The 13,363-nt window shown below is 41.2% G+C and overlaps 1 protein-coding gene across 1 annotated transcript in view; it reads left to right on the top strand.

Moving 5' to 3' along the window:
* The window catches only part of ARHGEF7 (Rho guanine nucleotide exchange factor 7), a 176,102-nt gene that overhangs the window by 133,703 nt on the left and 29,036 nt on the right, over nt 1-13,363 (top strand). Inside the window, exons 15-18 of the mRNA XM_065397467.1 lie at nt 5,913-5,991; nt 7,780-7,919; nt 9,794-10,018; nt 12,301-12,394. Of these exons, the coding sequence (XP_065253539.1) occupies nt 5,913-5,991; nt 7,780-7,919; nt 9,794-10,018; nt 12,301-12,394 (538 nt within the window). The remainder of the gene's footprint in view (nt 1-5,912; nt 5,992-7,779; nt 7,920-9,793; nt 10,019-12,300; nt 12,395-13,363) is intronic.

Below are 13,363 nucleotides of genomic sequence, written 5' to 3'. Positions count from 1 at the left end.
GCCCCTCCAGACCCGGTGCTTCCCAGTCCTGGGTCATCTGAGTCCAGACTTAAGCTCTCTAGCAAGCAGAGACGGGAGAACAGAAAGGAAAAACAGCCTCATAAGAAGTGAGAGAAATCCCCTCCTAAATTCTCTAAGAGATCTGCCTTCCTTCTACCCCTTCTAAGTCAGGCACAGAAACTTTGTGCCCCAGTATGGGTGTGTCTGGAGCTCCCGGGGAGCATCGGCCAGTACCAGCAGTACTGAGAGCCAGGACACCCAAACACTGTCCCACCTATGTAAGGGAATGGTCTGGCCCAGCATCAGCAAAGGAGAGGAGAGAGTGGTCACCCTCTGCACAAGTGGTTCTGCACTGCAAGAAGAAGAGAGATTTGCCACTGCCAACACCTACTGCCATCCCAAATCTGTACCATTGGACCTATCTGTGCATAGAAGCCCCTCCTGTTCTCTACTGGGAGTCAGAAGTCCCAGGGTCTGGCTGTGGCTTCATGGAGAACTCCATCAAATACGTCCTAATTTAGAATTTGAGAGATGGCTGCATACAAGGTTGGAAAGGACCTAATGGTTTATACCGACCTGGAGTCGATGCTTCTCTCAGATCTGGTAATCTCCAAACAGCTTCCTACACAGTTGGTATGCCACTCGCCAGTCCCTTCCACCAGCCATGGCATCAAGCTGCCAGCACCAGTAATGCACCACTCACCAATTCCATCTGCCAGCCGTGGCATCTCAAGGCATGTGGTACAAATGGCTCCACCCGTGGACGCTGAGGACTCTTATTCCTCTAGTGAGTTTGCAACAGAGGATGTTGCACTGGCCATTCCAGTGGTCTCAAGCCAGGACACTAGCCCGACAGGGGTTCCAGAGTCTCATGGGTGCCCTGTCACCTCCCACAAGTCATACTGTCGGGCCCAGGACCAGAGGTTCTCTTCACCTCTGTGCCCATACAACCCTACATTCTGGTCCTATTAAGGTGCTTTGGATCCTTACAGTAGGCCTTCTGGCTACATGGGATTGGAGCAGGAATATGGTCAGAGATCACCTCAAGGGAAGAGCCCCAATTCCCTCATGAGCGCTATGAGGAAGAACGGCCCAACCAGCGAGTACTGCCCAAACCAGCTATGGTTCTCTCCTATTCATCTCCTGATGAAACAATGACGCCAGCCCCCCCTTCGCCACCTAATGATTATACCTCCTGAAGAGGCTCAATGTATAGGTTCCTCTGGAGGAAGTTCAGGACCTTACTCGCAAGCTTCTAGACATTCTGCAGACTACAAGCCCTGTCGAGGTGGCGCTTCCCATCAACAAGGCCATACTGGAATTGTCTGAGGCTGTTTGGCACACTCCAGCAGCCTACGCCCCAACTCCAAAAAGAACATTGAAAAGATACTCTGTTTCACCTAAACGGGGGACAGAATATCTGTTTTTTCCACCACATCCCAAATTCACTGGTGTACAGGCTGTTACAGAGCACAGTCATCTAAACTAGCTTTGGTCTTCCCTTTCCAAGAAGAGTGCAAAAATAACTGGACCTTCTCAGGAGAAAGAATTTCTCTTCCACCAGCTTCCTATTTTTGATAGTATAATATGACTTTATTAATTATCATAACCTGAGTTCACTAGCATACTTTCTCATGAGCTCAGATCAAAGTTTCAGGCTATCCTGGATGGGAGGAAGCTCATAGCCTGGTTGTTCCTCCAGGCATCACTAAATGTAGTTGATACCACTTCCCACTCCAAGACAACTTCGGTAGTCATCAAGTGGGCTTCTGGGTTTAGTTCCTCGGGGTTCCCTAAGGATGTCCAAGCAAGAGTGGAGGATCTCCTCTTCTGTTCAGGGGGAAAAAAAAGATGAATCATTTCACTTACTCAGAGATTCCTGGGCTACCCTCCGATCCCTAGGGATTTTACACTCCAATTCCTTGGAGGAAGTACTCTAAACCACCTCCTTACAGACAGCGTCCCACTCCCCAGCCCTTTTTCCATCAATGGGCTTATGAGCCACCCAGGACTGGCTGACATTGCTTATGAGCCACCCCTGTCATTAATTCCTCCTCATCAGCAACCCCTTGCCAAGAAGTCATTTTGATGGGATCATCGAGAGCCACTAGCCTGTCACCACACAGCTGGATACTCCCACCCACTTTGGTGGCCGCCTTCCGCTTCTTCCCAGTGAGCAACATAGCAGACAAGATGGTCCTGGAGATCATCTCCATGGGTACATGATAGAATTTACTTCTGTCCCTACACCAAAATCCCCTTCCCCATCCCTCTTCAGGGACCCATCTCATGAGAGTTTTCTCAGATAGGAGATAGGCTCCCATCTTCAGCTAGGAGCCGTAGACCCCATTCCTCTTCAAGGTTTCTATTTGAGATACTTCCTCGTTCCCAAGAAAAAGGGCAGATAGACCCATCCTAGGATTTCAGACTACTGAATGTCTTCATAGCCGTTTGAGATTAAGGATGATTATCCTAGTCTCTACAATCCCCTCCCTCAACAAAGGCGACCCATTTGCAGTTCTCAATTTGAAAGAAGCCTATTTTCATATAGACATTCACCCTGTCCAGAAGAAGTTTCTCTGCTTTACGGTGGGCTTAGATCATTACCAGTATAGAGTCCTTCCCTTCAGTGTCTTGATGGCCCCAAGGACATTAATGAAGGTACTCTCTGTGGTAGCAGCATACTTGCATTGCCAGGGCAGCCTTGTGTTTCCTTATCTTGATGACTGACTTCTCGCAGAGTAAACATCTCAGGAAGTCCAGTGGACAGTACACTCCCTCCTCAGCCTCCTGCAATCCTTAGGGCTTCAAGTAAAGCTAGAAAAAGTCCACTTCAATTAGAGTGCCTCTGGGCTTGACTTCAGTCAGAGCTTGCTTACCTCAGGACAGGTTCCTCATGATGACAGACCTCCTTGCCCAGCTCTGACTGAGTCCCCAGACGACAGCTTGTCCTGTCTGGTCCTTCTTGACCACATGGGCGGCTGCATGTGCATAACACCCTTCTCCAGGCTCCTCCTTCGTTGCTTTCAGGAATGGCTATGCACAGTATAAGTGAGTTGTGAACCCTCAGATCGTTCTGTCTTCTTTCACCTGGTGGGAAAACGAGAAAGTCCCCTCTATCCCTTAAAGAAACTAATCACATGCACCTAGATTGGGGAGCACATCTGGACAACCAAGTAGCGCAAGGTTCTTGGACCCAACAGGAATCTGAGCTACACATCAGTCTACCTGAACTTTGAGTAGTGCAGGAGGCTTGCAGAAGGTTTCTGCGTTTCCCACATTTCCATTGTGTTCTGGTCATGTTGCACAACTTAACCACAGTTTTATACATAAACAAGCGCAGGGGGTAGCAAGGTCTGCCCATGTTTGCACAGAGGCCATCAGGCTCTGGAATCGGTGCCCCTGACACCAGGTCGCCCTCTCAGCAGTGCGCTTTCCCAGAATAATGAACACCTTAGCAGACAGTCTCAGCAGACATTTCCACAGGCAGCACTATTGGGAACTTCACAGCTCAGTGGTACTGAACATCTTCCAGCTTGGGGGGTGGGGGAGGAGTCACCGTCATGGGACTTCTTTGCACTCCGGGTAAACAAGAAGTCCAGCCTATTGCTCCTGTGCTGTTCAAGGGCACATTTCCAGAGGGGATTCATTTCTGGTTCAGTGGTGAGAGTCACTAATGTATTCTTTCCCTCTCGCCTCCCTCTTACTTTGAGTCCTGAACAAGTTTAAACAGGACAAATTGACAGCGATTCTGGCAGCACCTACATGGCTGAAACAGTTTTGGTTTACCGGCATCCTCCAGATGTCCCTGCAGATGTGTCCATGCATCTGCTTGCACAGTTGCTGAACCTCCTGTCTCAGGATGAAGGCAGAACCATCCATCCCAGCCTGATATCCATCTACCTAGCAGCTTAGTGTTTGGATCAGCATCAAGCAGGGAAATATTGTGCTCAGAGGCTGGTCAGTTCATTCTCAAATCAGCAGAAAGGCTTCCACAAGAAAATACTATCCTGCCAAGTGGAAGAGATTCTCCATCTGGTGCATCGCCAGGTAGCTCCACTAGACTCTGGAATCCGTGCCATCTTGAAATATCTTCTCTCCCTCAAGTCACTGGGACTATCCATTAGTTTGTTGCACATGCATCTGGCAGTGATCAATGCTTTCCGTCCTCTGACAGATAACTGCTTGATATTCACCCACCCTACAACTATGAGGTTTCTAAAAGGTCTAGTCCGAACCTTCCCTCCAGTATCAGCACTGAATCCTAACTGAGACCTCAGTCTACTTCTGTCAGCACTTACGAATCTGCCATTCAAGCCCTTGGCCCCTGCTCCTTTCCCCATCTTTCCATGGAAAGTAGCCTTCCTAATGGGAATTACTTCTGCTTGGAGAATAGGGGAGCTTATGATGCTTATGGCAGACACTCCCTATATGGTGTTCATAGGGATAAAGTGTCCCTAAGGTTACTTCTCAGGTTCATCACAAAGGTTCCTCCGAATTTCACCTGAATCAGACCATACATCTACTGGTGTTCTATACAAAATCTCACATCACTAGAGAAGACAGAACCCTTAATTCTTTGGTTGTTCATGGACCGTCTATCTGCAGTGGACAAAGCTCCTTAGAAAATTCCCAAGATTGTTCATCTCCTTCACTGAAGGGATGAAATTTTATCACAAAGGCTGTTGAAATGGATTTGGGGCTGTATTTGGCTGCGTTTTGAACAAATGGAAACCCATCCTCCTCAGGGGCGGAGGGCTCATTTGAATACAGCGCATGCTACCTCTGTAGCTTTTCTCCAAGGTGCACCTTTCCAAAAATCTGTAGAGTTGCAACATGGTGCTTACTACGCACCTTTACCGGGCACTATGCAGTGGTCCAGGTTACCTCAGCAGGTATATCCTTTGATTCAACAGTCCTGTATTCCGTCGTGCAGCACGGGTCCTCGCACCCTCCTCCTCAATGAGTACTCTTGTGAGTTGCCTACGGTGAATACCCATAGGGACCAGCATTTGAAAAAGCAAAAATAGGTGAATATTTGTGGAATTTCCATTTGTATATATACCTATTTACACTGGAAACCTGATTCTAAGAGTTAGTCATCCAGTTAGCACACAGAACATACCATGTGGCCTATATATCCCATCAAAAGAGCTCAAATGTTGAATACTGAATACTTGAATGAGCTTCAGGCCAAAAATTATGTGCAGAAATTATTGAATCATCTTAATTTAATAATAAGTAAACATGAGAAACCTGCAGTCTGCTTGCAGACCATTTTAGGTCAGAAAAAGAAGTGTAATTTGTTGACTATGTTATTCACTGTGAATTACATGCCCAGTTCTGTTTAAAACCTTGGTACTCTTGCATAAAGTGATGTTATAGCCTTTGATGACAAGAAGGGACAGGTCCTCAGTTTTACATGCTATTAGAAAGACACCTCCACTGTATCATAGGGTCTGCTGGCATCATGCTGGTGTCTTGGTTCAGTACTGTCTCAGATAGAAGTTCCATCTACAGTACTGAATTATCAACTTCACTAAGTATGGAACTCGGGTGGAAATATGTGTTCCTAGTAGGTCTCAAATCCACAGATGGTCAAGGTCCTCTCTTGGTGAATTTGCATTGTAATGTATTTACATGCACTACCCATAGCTTGGGCAGATTTCAAATTGACTCATGATATTAAGCACAGAAGTTGTTCTTGGCACAAAAAGCTATGTAATTTGGTTATCCTTTTTCCATGGAATTTTAAATATTATTGCTGATCTAATGTGTACGTTTCAATTTACTGGTTTATCATCTGTTTGCCTGTTTGAATTATGCATATTTTAAATGTATATATGTTTAGCTATTAAACATCTTTGGGTTTTTAAAAAGAAAAAGAAAAAAACATGTTATGACTTTTCTAGGGAAAACTGCCAATGACAGGAATGACCATCACAAAGCTAGAAGACAGTGAAAATCACAAAAATGCATTTGAAATAGCAGGTAATGTTCATGAGCATTTCTATTGATTTGTTTTTGTTTATCATAGAAACATAGGGTTGGAAGGGACCTCAGGAGCTCATCTAGTCCATCCACAGCGCTGAGGCAGGATTAAATACAACTCGATCATCCCAGTTCATCTTACCTGTTCTTTAAAACCTCCAATGACGGGGTTTCCACAGCCTTCCTAGGTTTAAAATTAAAAAAAGAAAAGACTGCCCATCCCGGCTGTGTGTGCCCTTGACACTGAGTTTATTTTGTATAATTTTAACTCCACAGTTCTCTCCCGTGTACCCCAAGCAGCACATTTTATATTAAGCATAAGCTCTTCCCTATGCCCCTGTCCCCATCAACACAATTGCCTAGACCCTCACAAATCTCTTCTCCCCCTCTTCCCTTTAAAAGCAAGGAAGAAAAGACAAGCCTTGCAGCCTGTCTCTAACAGTCAGCAAATTCAGGCTACTACTTTGGACCAAGAAAGGAAAAAAATTCTAGAAGGTCTCTAATAGAGAACTTTCTACCAGAAGCGAACTCCCATCACCAAGGGGCCTCAGCTCAGGTTTCTCCACTGGTGGTTTGTCATGGGGAGAGAGGCAGTTGCTTAGGTATATTCCTGGCCATTTATTGTTTTATAGGTCAACACCAACAGCTTACAATTGCCCCAGAAACCAAAAGGATCCAGTGCAGGTTACTGAAGACAAGTTTTACGTGCTCCCAGAAAAATATACTGCATAGCAAGTGGGCTGCTCTGCTGAATTCTGCACCTGCTTCAGTTTCTGAGTAAATTTAAGATGTAGCCCCAAGTAGATTCTGTTGAAATAGTTTAATCTCAGGGGGATGAAGGTGTCACGAGGGTCACAAGGTCTACAGCCAAAAGAATGGTTACAACCTCCTGGCTATATGACGAGGGAGAAAAAGCCAAAGCTAGTTATTGCCGCTACCAATTGCTGCTTTCAGAGGCAGCTGAAAATCTAACCTCACATACCTTGTAGCAAACCAGAACAACCAAGGACCGCCCACCCACCCTCTCGCTCACTCTCTTCTCAGCTAGCAGCACTGACGTTGTCCTCATAATGCCCTCCAGTTGCTTCCCCCCAGGTGATCAACTCTCACCCCAGTTTTATTATCTAGATTAAGTGTCAGGCAGCCAGACTGGATCAGTTCCCCCAGTCTCCCTTAAACATTGAGTAGTGCAATCCACTGTTCTGGCCAGGTCAAATGAAATGGAAACTTTAAACTGTGTCATCCGCATGCTGAAGATTCAGCAATCCATGTCTCCTCACTAACTGTGTGCCTTAATCTTGTGTATAGCTGTAATTGTATAGAGTCTAGGGAGAAACTATAAGGTTAGATGATATATGCAGAGTTGTTGTAGCCATGTCGGTCCCAGGATATTAGAGAGTCAAGGTAGGTGAAGTAATATTTTTTATTAGATGCTGTTTTTTGATTGCTTGATTGTTTGTTTTTGGTGGAGGGGCCTCATCTGTGTTTCTCAATAGAGACCAAGATGACTTTAATTGCTAGATCAATTTCTTTGTATAAACTTTCCTAAATAAAGATTGCAAAATGGCCTGTGTCTATAAAGACAGACATCTGAAGAAAAATCTATCACAGTGAGGAAAGGGGTTGAAATATCATTCCTTCGGACAGAAATTATACTTTTAAGTCTTTGTTCAGCCCTTAGGTACTACAAGGATTCAGTGCGTGACAAAAACTGATTACTATTTTTGTGTTTCTAAAGAATAAATAAAGTTGTTTTTTAGACTTTCTAAATCTTGTGTTTTCTTCTAGGAAATATGATTGAGCGGATATTAGTATCATGTAACAACCAACAAGATTTGCATGAATGGGTGGATCATTTGCAGAAGCAAACCAAAGTTACAACTGTTGGGAATCCCACTATTAAACCTCATTCTGTGCCATCTCACACCGTAAGAAATACTTTAGTCATAGGGGCTGAAACAAACAAGCATTTGCTTGAGTTGTAAGGAGAAAGATTATCTGGATTATAAATCTCATACTACTATGTAAATCATTCTAATTTTTTTTTCCACCAGTAACAGGAACCAGATGTTTTAATTGACCCAATTTGTTGTTTACCCAATTTGCTTTATATATTTTCAAAATTAGAAGAAAGGTTTGGTCACTCATGCACAGATACAAAATATATTAATGTAATTTAACAGTTTGGCTTCAAGAGATAAAAAGAAAACCCCCAGGAAATTCGTGGTTAAGGCTGAGACTCCATCTCTAGCTTTTTGTTGTTATGCCTGAATATTGCATTTGATATTTTCCTTTAATTGTCCTTAGAATAATGGGTTATATTGCATCACCATGGCAAAGCAGGTTAAGACTGGTGTGGAAACTTTTTTCATTACAACATTTTTTTCTGATTAAAAATGCTTCTTTTTCAAAATGTTGTTTTTGATGAAAGTGTTGATTTTGGCTAATGTTCCTGCAGGGCAAAGAAACTTCTAAATGAAAAAAAATGTTAGGGTATGTCTACACTACGAAATTAGGTTGATTTTATAGCAGTCGATCTTTAGAAAGCGATTTTATACAGTTGATTGTGTATGTCCCCACTAAGCGCATTAAGTCGGCGGAGTGCGTCCTCAATACCATGGCTAGTATCGACTCACGGAGCGGTGCACTGTGGGTAGCTATCCAGAGCAGTCACATTGGAGCACTCTGGGATAGCTCCTGGAGGCCAATAATGTTGAATTGCGTTTGCACTACCCCAAATTCGACCCAGCAAGGTCAATTTTAGCGCTACTCCCCTCGCCGGGGAAGAGTACAGAAGTCGATTTTAAGAGCCCTTTAGGTCGACGGACCGGGGTTGGTTGTGTAGATGCATTGCTTATAAAATTGACCTAATGCAGCTAAATTTGACCTAACTTCGTAGTGTAGACCAGGGCTTAGTTTTGAAAAACCTTACTTTTGGGAAATTCTGAAGTATCATTTTGAATTATAATTTATTTTATAGCTTTTTTTCATTTGTATATTATTTTTACATCATTTCATAATATGTCAGTAAGAGCCATGCACAATTTACATTGCTGTTTTTGACGTGTCATAATATGACATTCTATTCTTATTTTAAATTTTATGTTAACTATTATATTTCATGTATTTTATTTGTGTCAGATTGTTTCATTACAACACAGAGGAGACACTTGGACCTAGAAAAGAAGATAAAATGTTTCAGTCTGCACTAAGTAGCAGCTGTCTACAATGATTTTAAAAATAAAATATAAAATAAGATATTTCAACTATTATATTATGCCATATTATGATGTCACTAGTAGTACTAGTGGACATGTTATGAAATAATGGAAAATTAATGGAAAAATGGAGAACATGTTAACAAAATTTGTAACAAAATTCTGAAATGAAAATTTTATTAAACTGATTTGCAGGCAATTTGGAAAATATTTGTTCTGATTCAGTTCAAAAATTTCCAAATGTCACCACAAACCAGAACTTTTGAGTTTCAATCTGCTCTGCAAGTAACTTCCTGGCAATTCTAAATTTGAGTGAGTTAAGCTAAATTGTTCTTTTGCGCTCACTCTTTAAATGTGAAGCGTGAAAGGAGTGTGAGCAAGGATTTCATAGCTGTTGTGGTTCAATACATACTGTTTGTGTGGTAGACAATAATAGTTTCTTGAATGAAATTATGTTCTGTTGTGTCAATAATTATTATTCAGCTTTTAAAACTGTGCTAGTTGGAGCTGTAGTAAATAGAAATGTTAGGTAGCCAGTGTAAATGATTTTGTCTGTTTTTGAAAATTACTTTTTGACTCGGCAGCTTCCTTCTCATCCAGTAACACCATCCAGCAAACATTCAGACAGCAAACCAATACCACTGACTCCTGCATACCACACGCTTCCACATCTTTCACATCATGGGACTCCACATACCACTATAAACTGGGGACCTCTGGAACCTCCTAAAACTCCCAAACCTTGGAGCTTGAGCTGTTTACGACCTGCACCTCCACTACGGCCATCAGCAGCTCTCTGTTATAAAGAGGTGAGGTATTGGAACCCAGAAATGTTACCATAAAAGTACAGGACTACACTAAGAGGTGTAACTCAGTTCTTTTCATATCATGATCTTATATAGTTCTGTATGTGTGTTTATATTGTGTATGTTTTCACTTCATCTAAGTTAACACTGAAACAGTGGTAATTGATTAGTGCCCACTTGTATTCATTATTATTATCATCATCATCATCTATTGGGGCAGATGGAGTGGAAATCCTCTGCATTCATGCATCCCTATCTGAGCCATGAAGATTTTCTCCTAGTTTTTTTTTTCCTACTTCCCATATACCTAGTTCTCTGTATCCTGCTCTACTTCTACTATCCCTCTGGTCCGATAGGGTGCGAGAAACACCTTTTGCAGTGAGACAATGCTATTTTAAAATTGACCAGTCAGTGTCATGAGTGAGCAAAGTGAGACATTCTCTCAGTAACCCCGGAGATCGCAGTGTTGCCACTGCTTGCTGGTGAATGGAGAAAGAGTCCAGAATCAGCAATCTAACTGGCATTTCCTACTTCATAGGAATCTCAAATAATTTTGAATATCTACAATTGTTATGACTAATTTCATTCCTGAATATTAAACTGTTGTTTACATGCACTTAGTAAACCTTTAAATTTAATCCTAGAAGTTATAGTATATGACTTTTTGTGCATCAACTTCAAATTATGGTATCATTTATGATGACGCATAATGATTCTTCGTTCTTTTTTATACCCCACCCCGCATCCTTTAATGTTGCAGATTTTAATCTTGGCTGTAAAAAAAAAAATACAAAATTATTTTTATTAAGCCACAAAAGGATGGCAGTGGTAGACAAACTTGTTCTTATCACTAAATTTTGCCCGTCTGTAAAAATGAGGAATATTTAAAATGTTTGGTTTATGCAGAATTTGGTGGTGCGTGTAATTTGATGACAGAGGCCGCTGTGTCTAGTAAATTAAGCCAGAGATTCTATTACTGACTTGCTGTGAGACCATGGGTAACTCACAGCCACTGTGTCTCTGTATTTACAAGCTGTAAAATGGGGGAAATAGTGTTTAGTCACTTTGGTAAAGCATGCTGAGATCCTGTGATGGGGGTGCACTATAAAAGGGCAAGGTAATAGGCATATGGCAGAAAAGTATTATACTTTATTCAGAAGCAATATTAAACCTGTGTTGAAAAGCTTGTTTCATGCATTGTCATAGTTCTGATTTAAAGTTAAGAACAGTTCCCAAAGGAGTGTGCACAATTGTTCCTGCAAATATCTTGAGTGTGCATGCAGGAGATGAGTTTTTATGGGCAGAAATTGGAATTTTTTGCAGGCACACAAATTGTGCTCTCTGTTTAAAAAATGGGGTCAATCTTTTGACAAACACTTGTCACTCATGAAACACTTTTAGCAAAAAAAACACCCCAAAAGGAATGTGGGGAGAGAGATGGCCTTTAATTTGAAGGTTAAACATTTTGGCTTAATTACTACATTAGCTTATTCAGCTGCAGTGCATGTCCATCTTTTAAATTAAATATAAGTGAACTTCTTTCATGCATTGGTATGTATAACATTTATTTAATTCTTAAATGTGGCAACATTTCACTCATCTTTACAGTGCTTAGTATATGACTGAATGTTTGAAACCTATCTTCATCCTCATTGGTCTTTGTCCTGCTCATTCATCTTTTCACTTTCTTGTTCTACACATGTATAGAGGCTGTCTTGTATTCTGAAGGTAAGGGGTAGATCAGTATGTATTTTGTATCCCTATACACTAGCATGACTCACTATAGAGTGGAAGTGTTGAATCTCTGTCACTGTATTCTTTTGCTGTAGTTCTCTCTTTTCAAAGCTATAACAAGCACTCTTCAAATTTTGATTTAAAGAAATAGATGTGTATAACTTACCAACCTTCCACTTCGGGCTTGTTTTATCTGCTTCTAAATAAGATGGGTCTACCTCTCAAAAGTTAAGAAAAATACTTTGTGTCCCACTTGCCATTGTTCCCTTTGCTCTAGCTCCCAGACAGCCTGCATACTTACAGAAGCATTGCTATGTATTTCTGTTATTAGGACTAGAAGAATAACATGCAAACAGCCAATGGGGTTGGGGGGAATAAATGGATTCAAGTAAACCTGAAATATGCAAAAAATAATATTAGCCAGCAAAATTTTGATGTAGCTTTATAAGATTTTTATAATTAACAGCTACTTGAACACAAATTAAAATTTCAGCATTTGGAATCTTTTTTTTAAAAAAAGAAGCTTTACTTTTTCTTTTCTTTTCACCCAGGATCTCAGTAAAAGCCCTAAAACCATGAAAAAGCTGCTTCCCAAGCGTAAGCCTGAACGGAAGCCATCAGACGAAGAGTTTGCACTGAGAAAAAGTAAGTAATACTGAATAAATATCTGTGTATTCACAAGGTGCTAGTGTATATAAAAAGAAAGTTGCAGAGAAATGGATGGTATTTTATTTTTTTTCCCCAATGAAAACTGCAATTTTCAGCTTTCTCTAGGTACCAATACTTCCAGTTTGCTGTTTATACTAATTGGCAACAAGCAAATAAATAAATAATAGGAATGGTTTGTACTGAAATTATCTCAATATATTGGAAAATCATTTCTTAACTCTCTGGTTAATTTTTTACTCTGTCAGTAACTTTATGAAGTGAAAGAAAGTACTGTAAATTTGAGTACAGTAACTTTAGGTCTGTGAAGAGCAATTTAGAGTTTTAAAATAGTATCCTACCTTCCCAAGATATAATTAAGTATGTAAACTATTTAATTGATTGTTTTCAAAGTTCCCATTGAGTTGGAGATTTGAAAGCAGATACCTACAGGTCCTGGTACTGACACTGATGTCTTTCAGGGTAGGTCATTTTTTAGGTCTAACAGCTGTACTGATATTTCCTTAGAAACAGGGTATTTTCTGTATGTCATTTATTTGTGACAGAGGTTAGTGAAAAATCTGGACTTTCCTGTTCCATAGGCTATAAAACAAAGCTAGAGAAGTTTCCAAGGAACAAGATGGGTTTATAGATAAAGAATATCCTAAAGAACAAAAGCTTAAGCTAGTTTAGAGGGAGCATTGGCAGCATAATAGAAGTGTGGGGGAGTAGGAAGGATGAAAGAAAAGACAAGTGTTAATAACTGTGTTATCCGGGGGGGAAGTCTTTATTCTACTGTCTTAACTTCAGTCCAGTTCTGTCTGTTTAGTGTGTACTAATATATCCTGATTCACATGTGCGAATGGATAAGTAACGTTTGTGATAACAGGGGTCTGTGCGGTGCTTAAAATAATTAAGCCATTTAGATTGATCTAGTTCATGTACTCAAACCACATTTGCTTTCCTCAG

The sequence above is a fragment of the Emys orbicularis genome, chromosome 1, assembly GCF_028017835.1.
Source record: "Emys orbicularis isolate rEmyOrb1 chromosome 1, rEmyOrb1.hap1, whole genome shotgun sequence".
Lineage (NCBI taxonomy): Eukaryota > Metazoa > Chordata > Testudines > Emydidae > Emys > Emys orbicularis.
The sequence above is the reverse complement of the archived record's forward strand: the minus strand, read 5'-3'. Positions and strand labels throughout refer to the sequence as shown.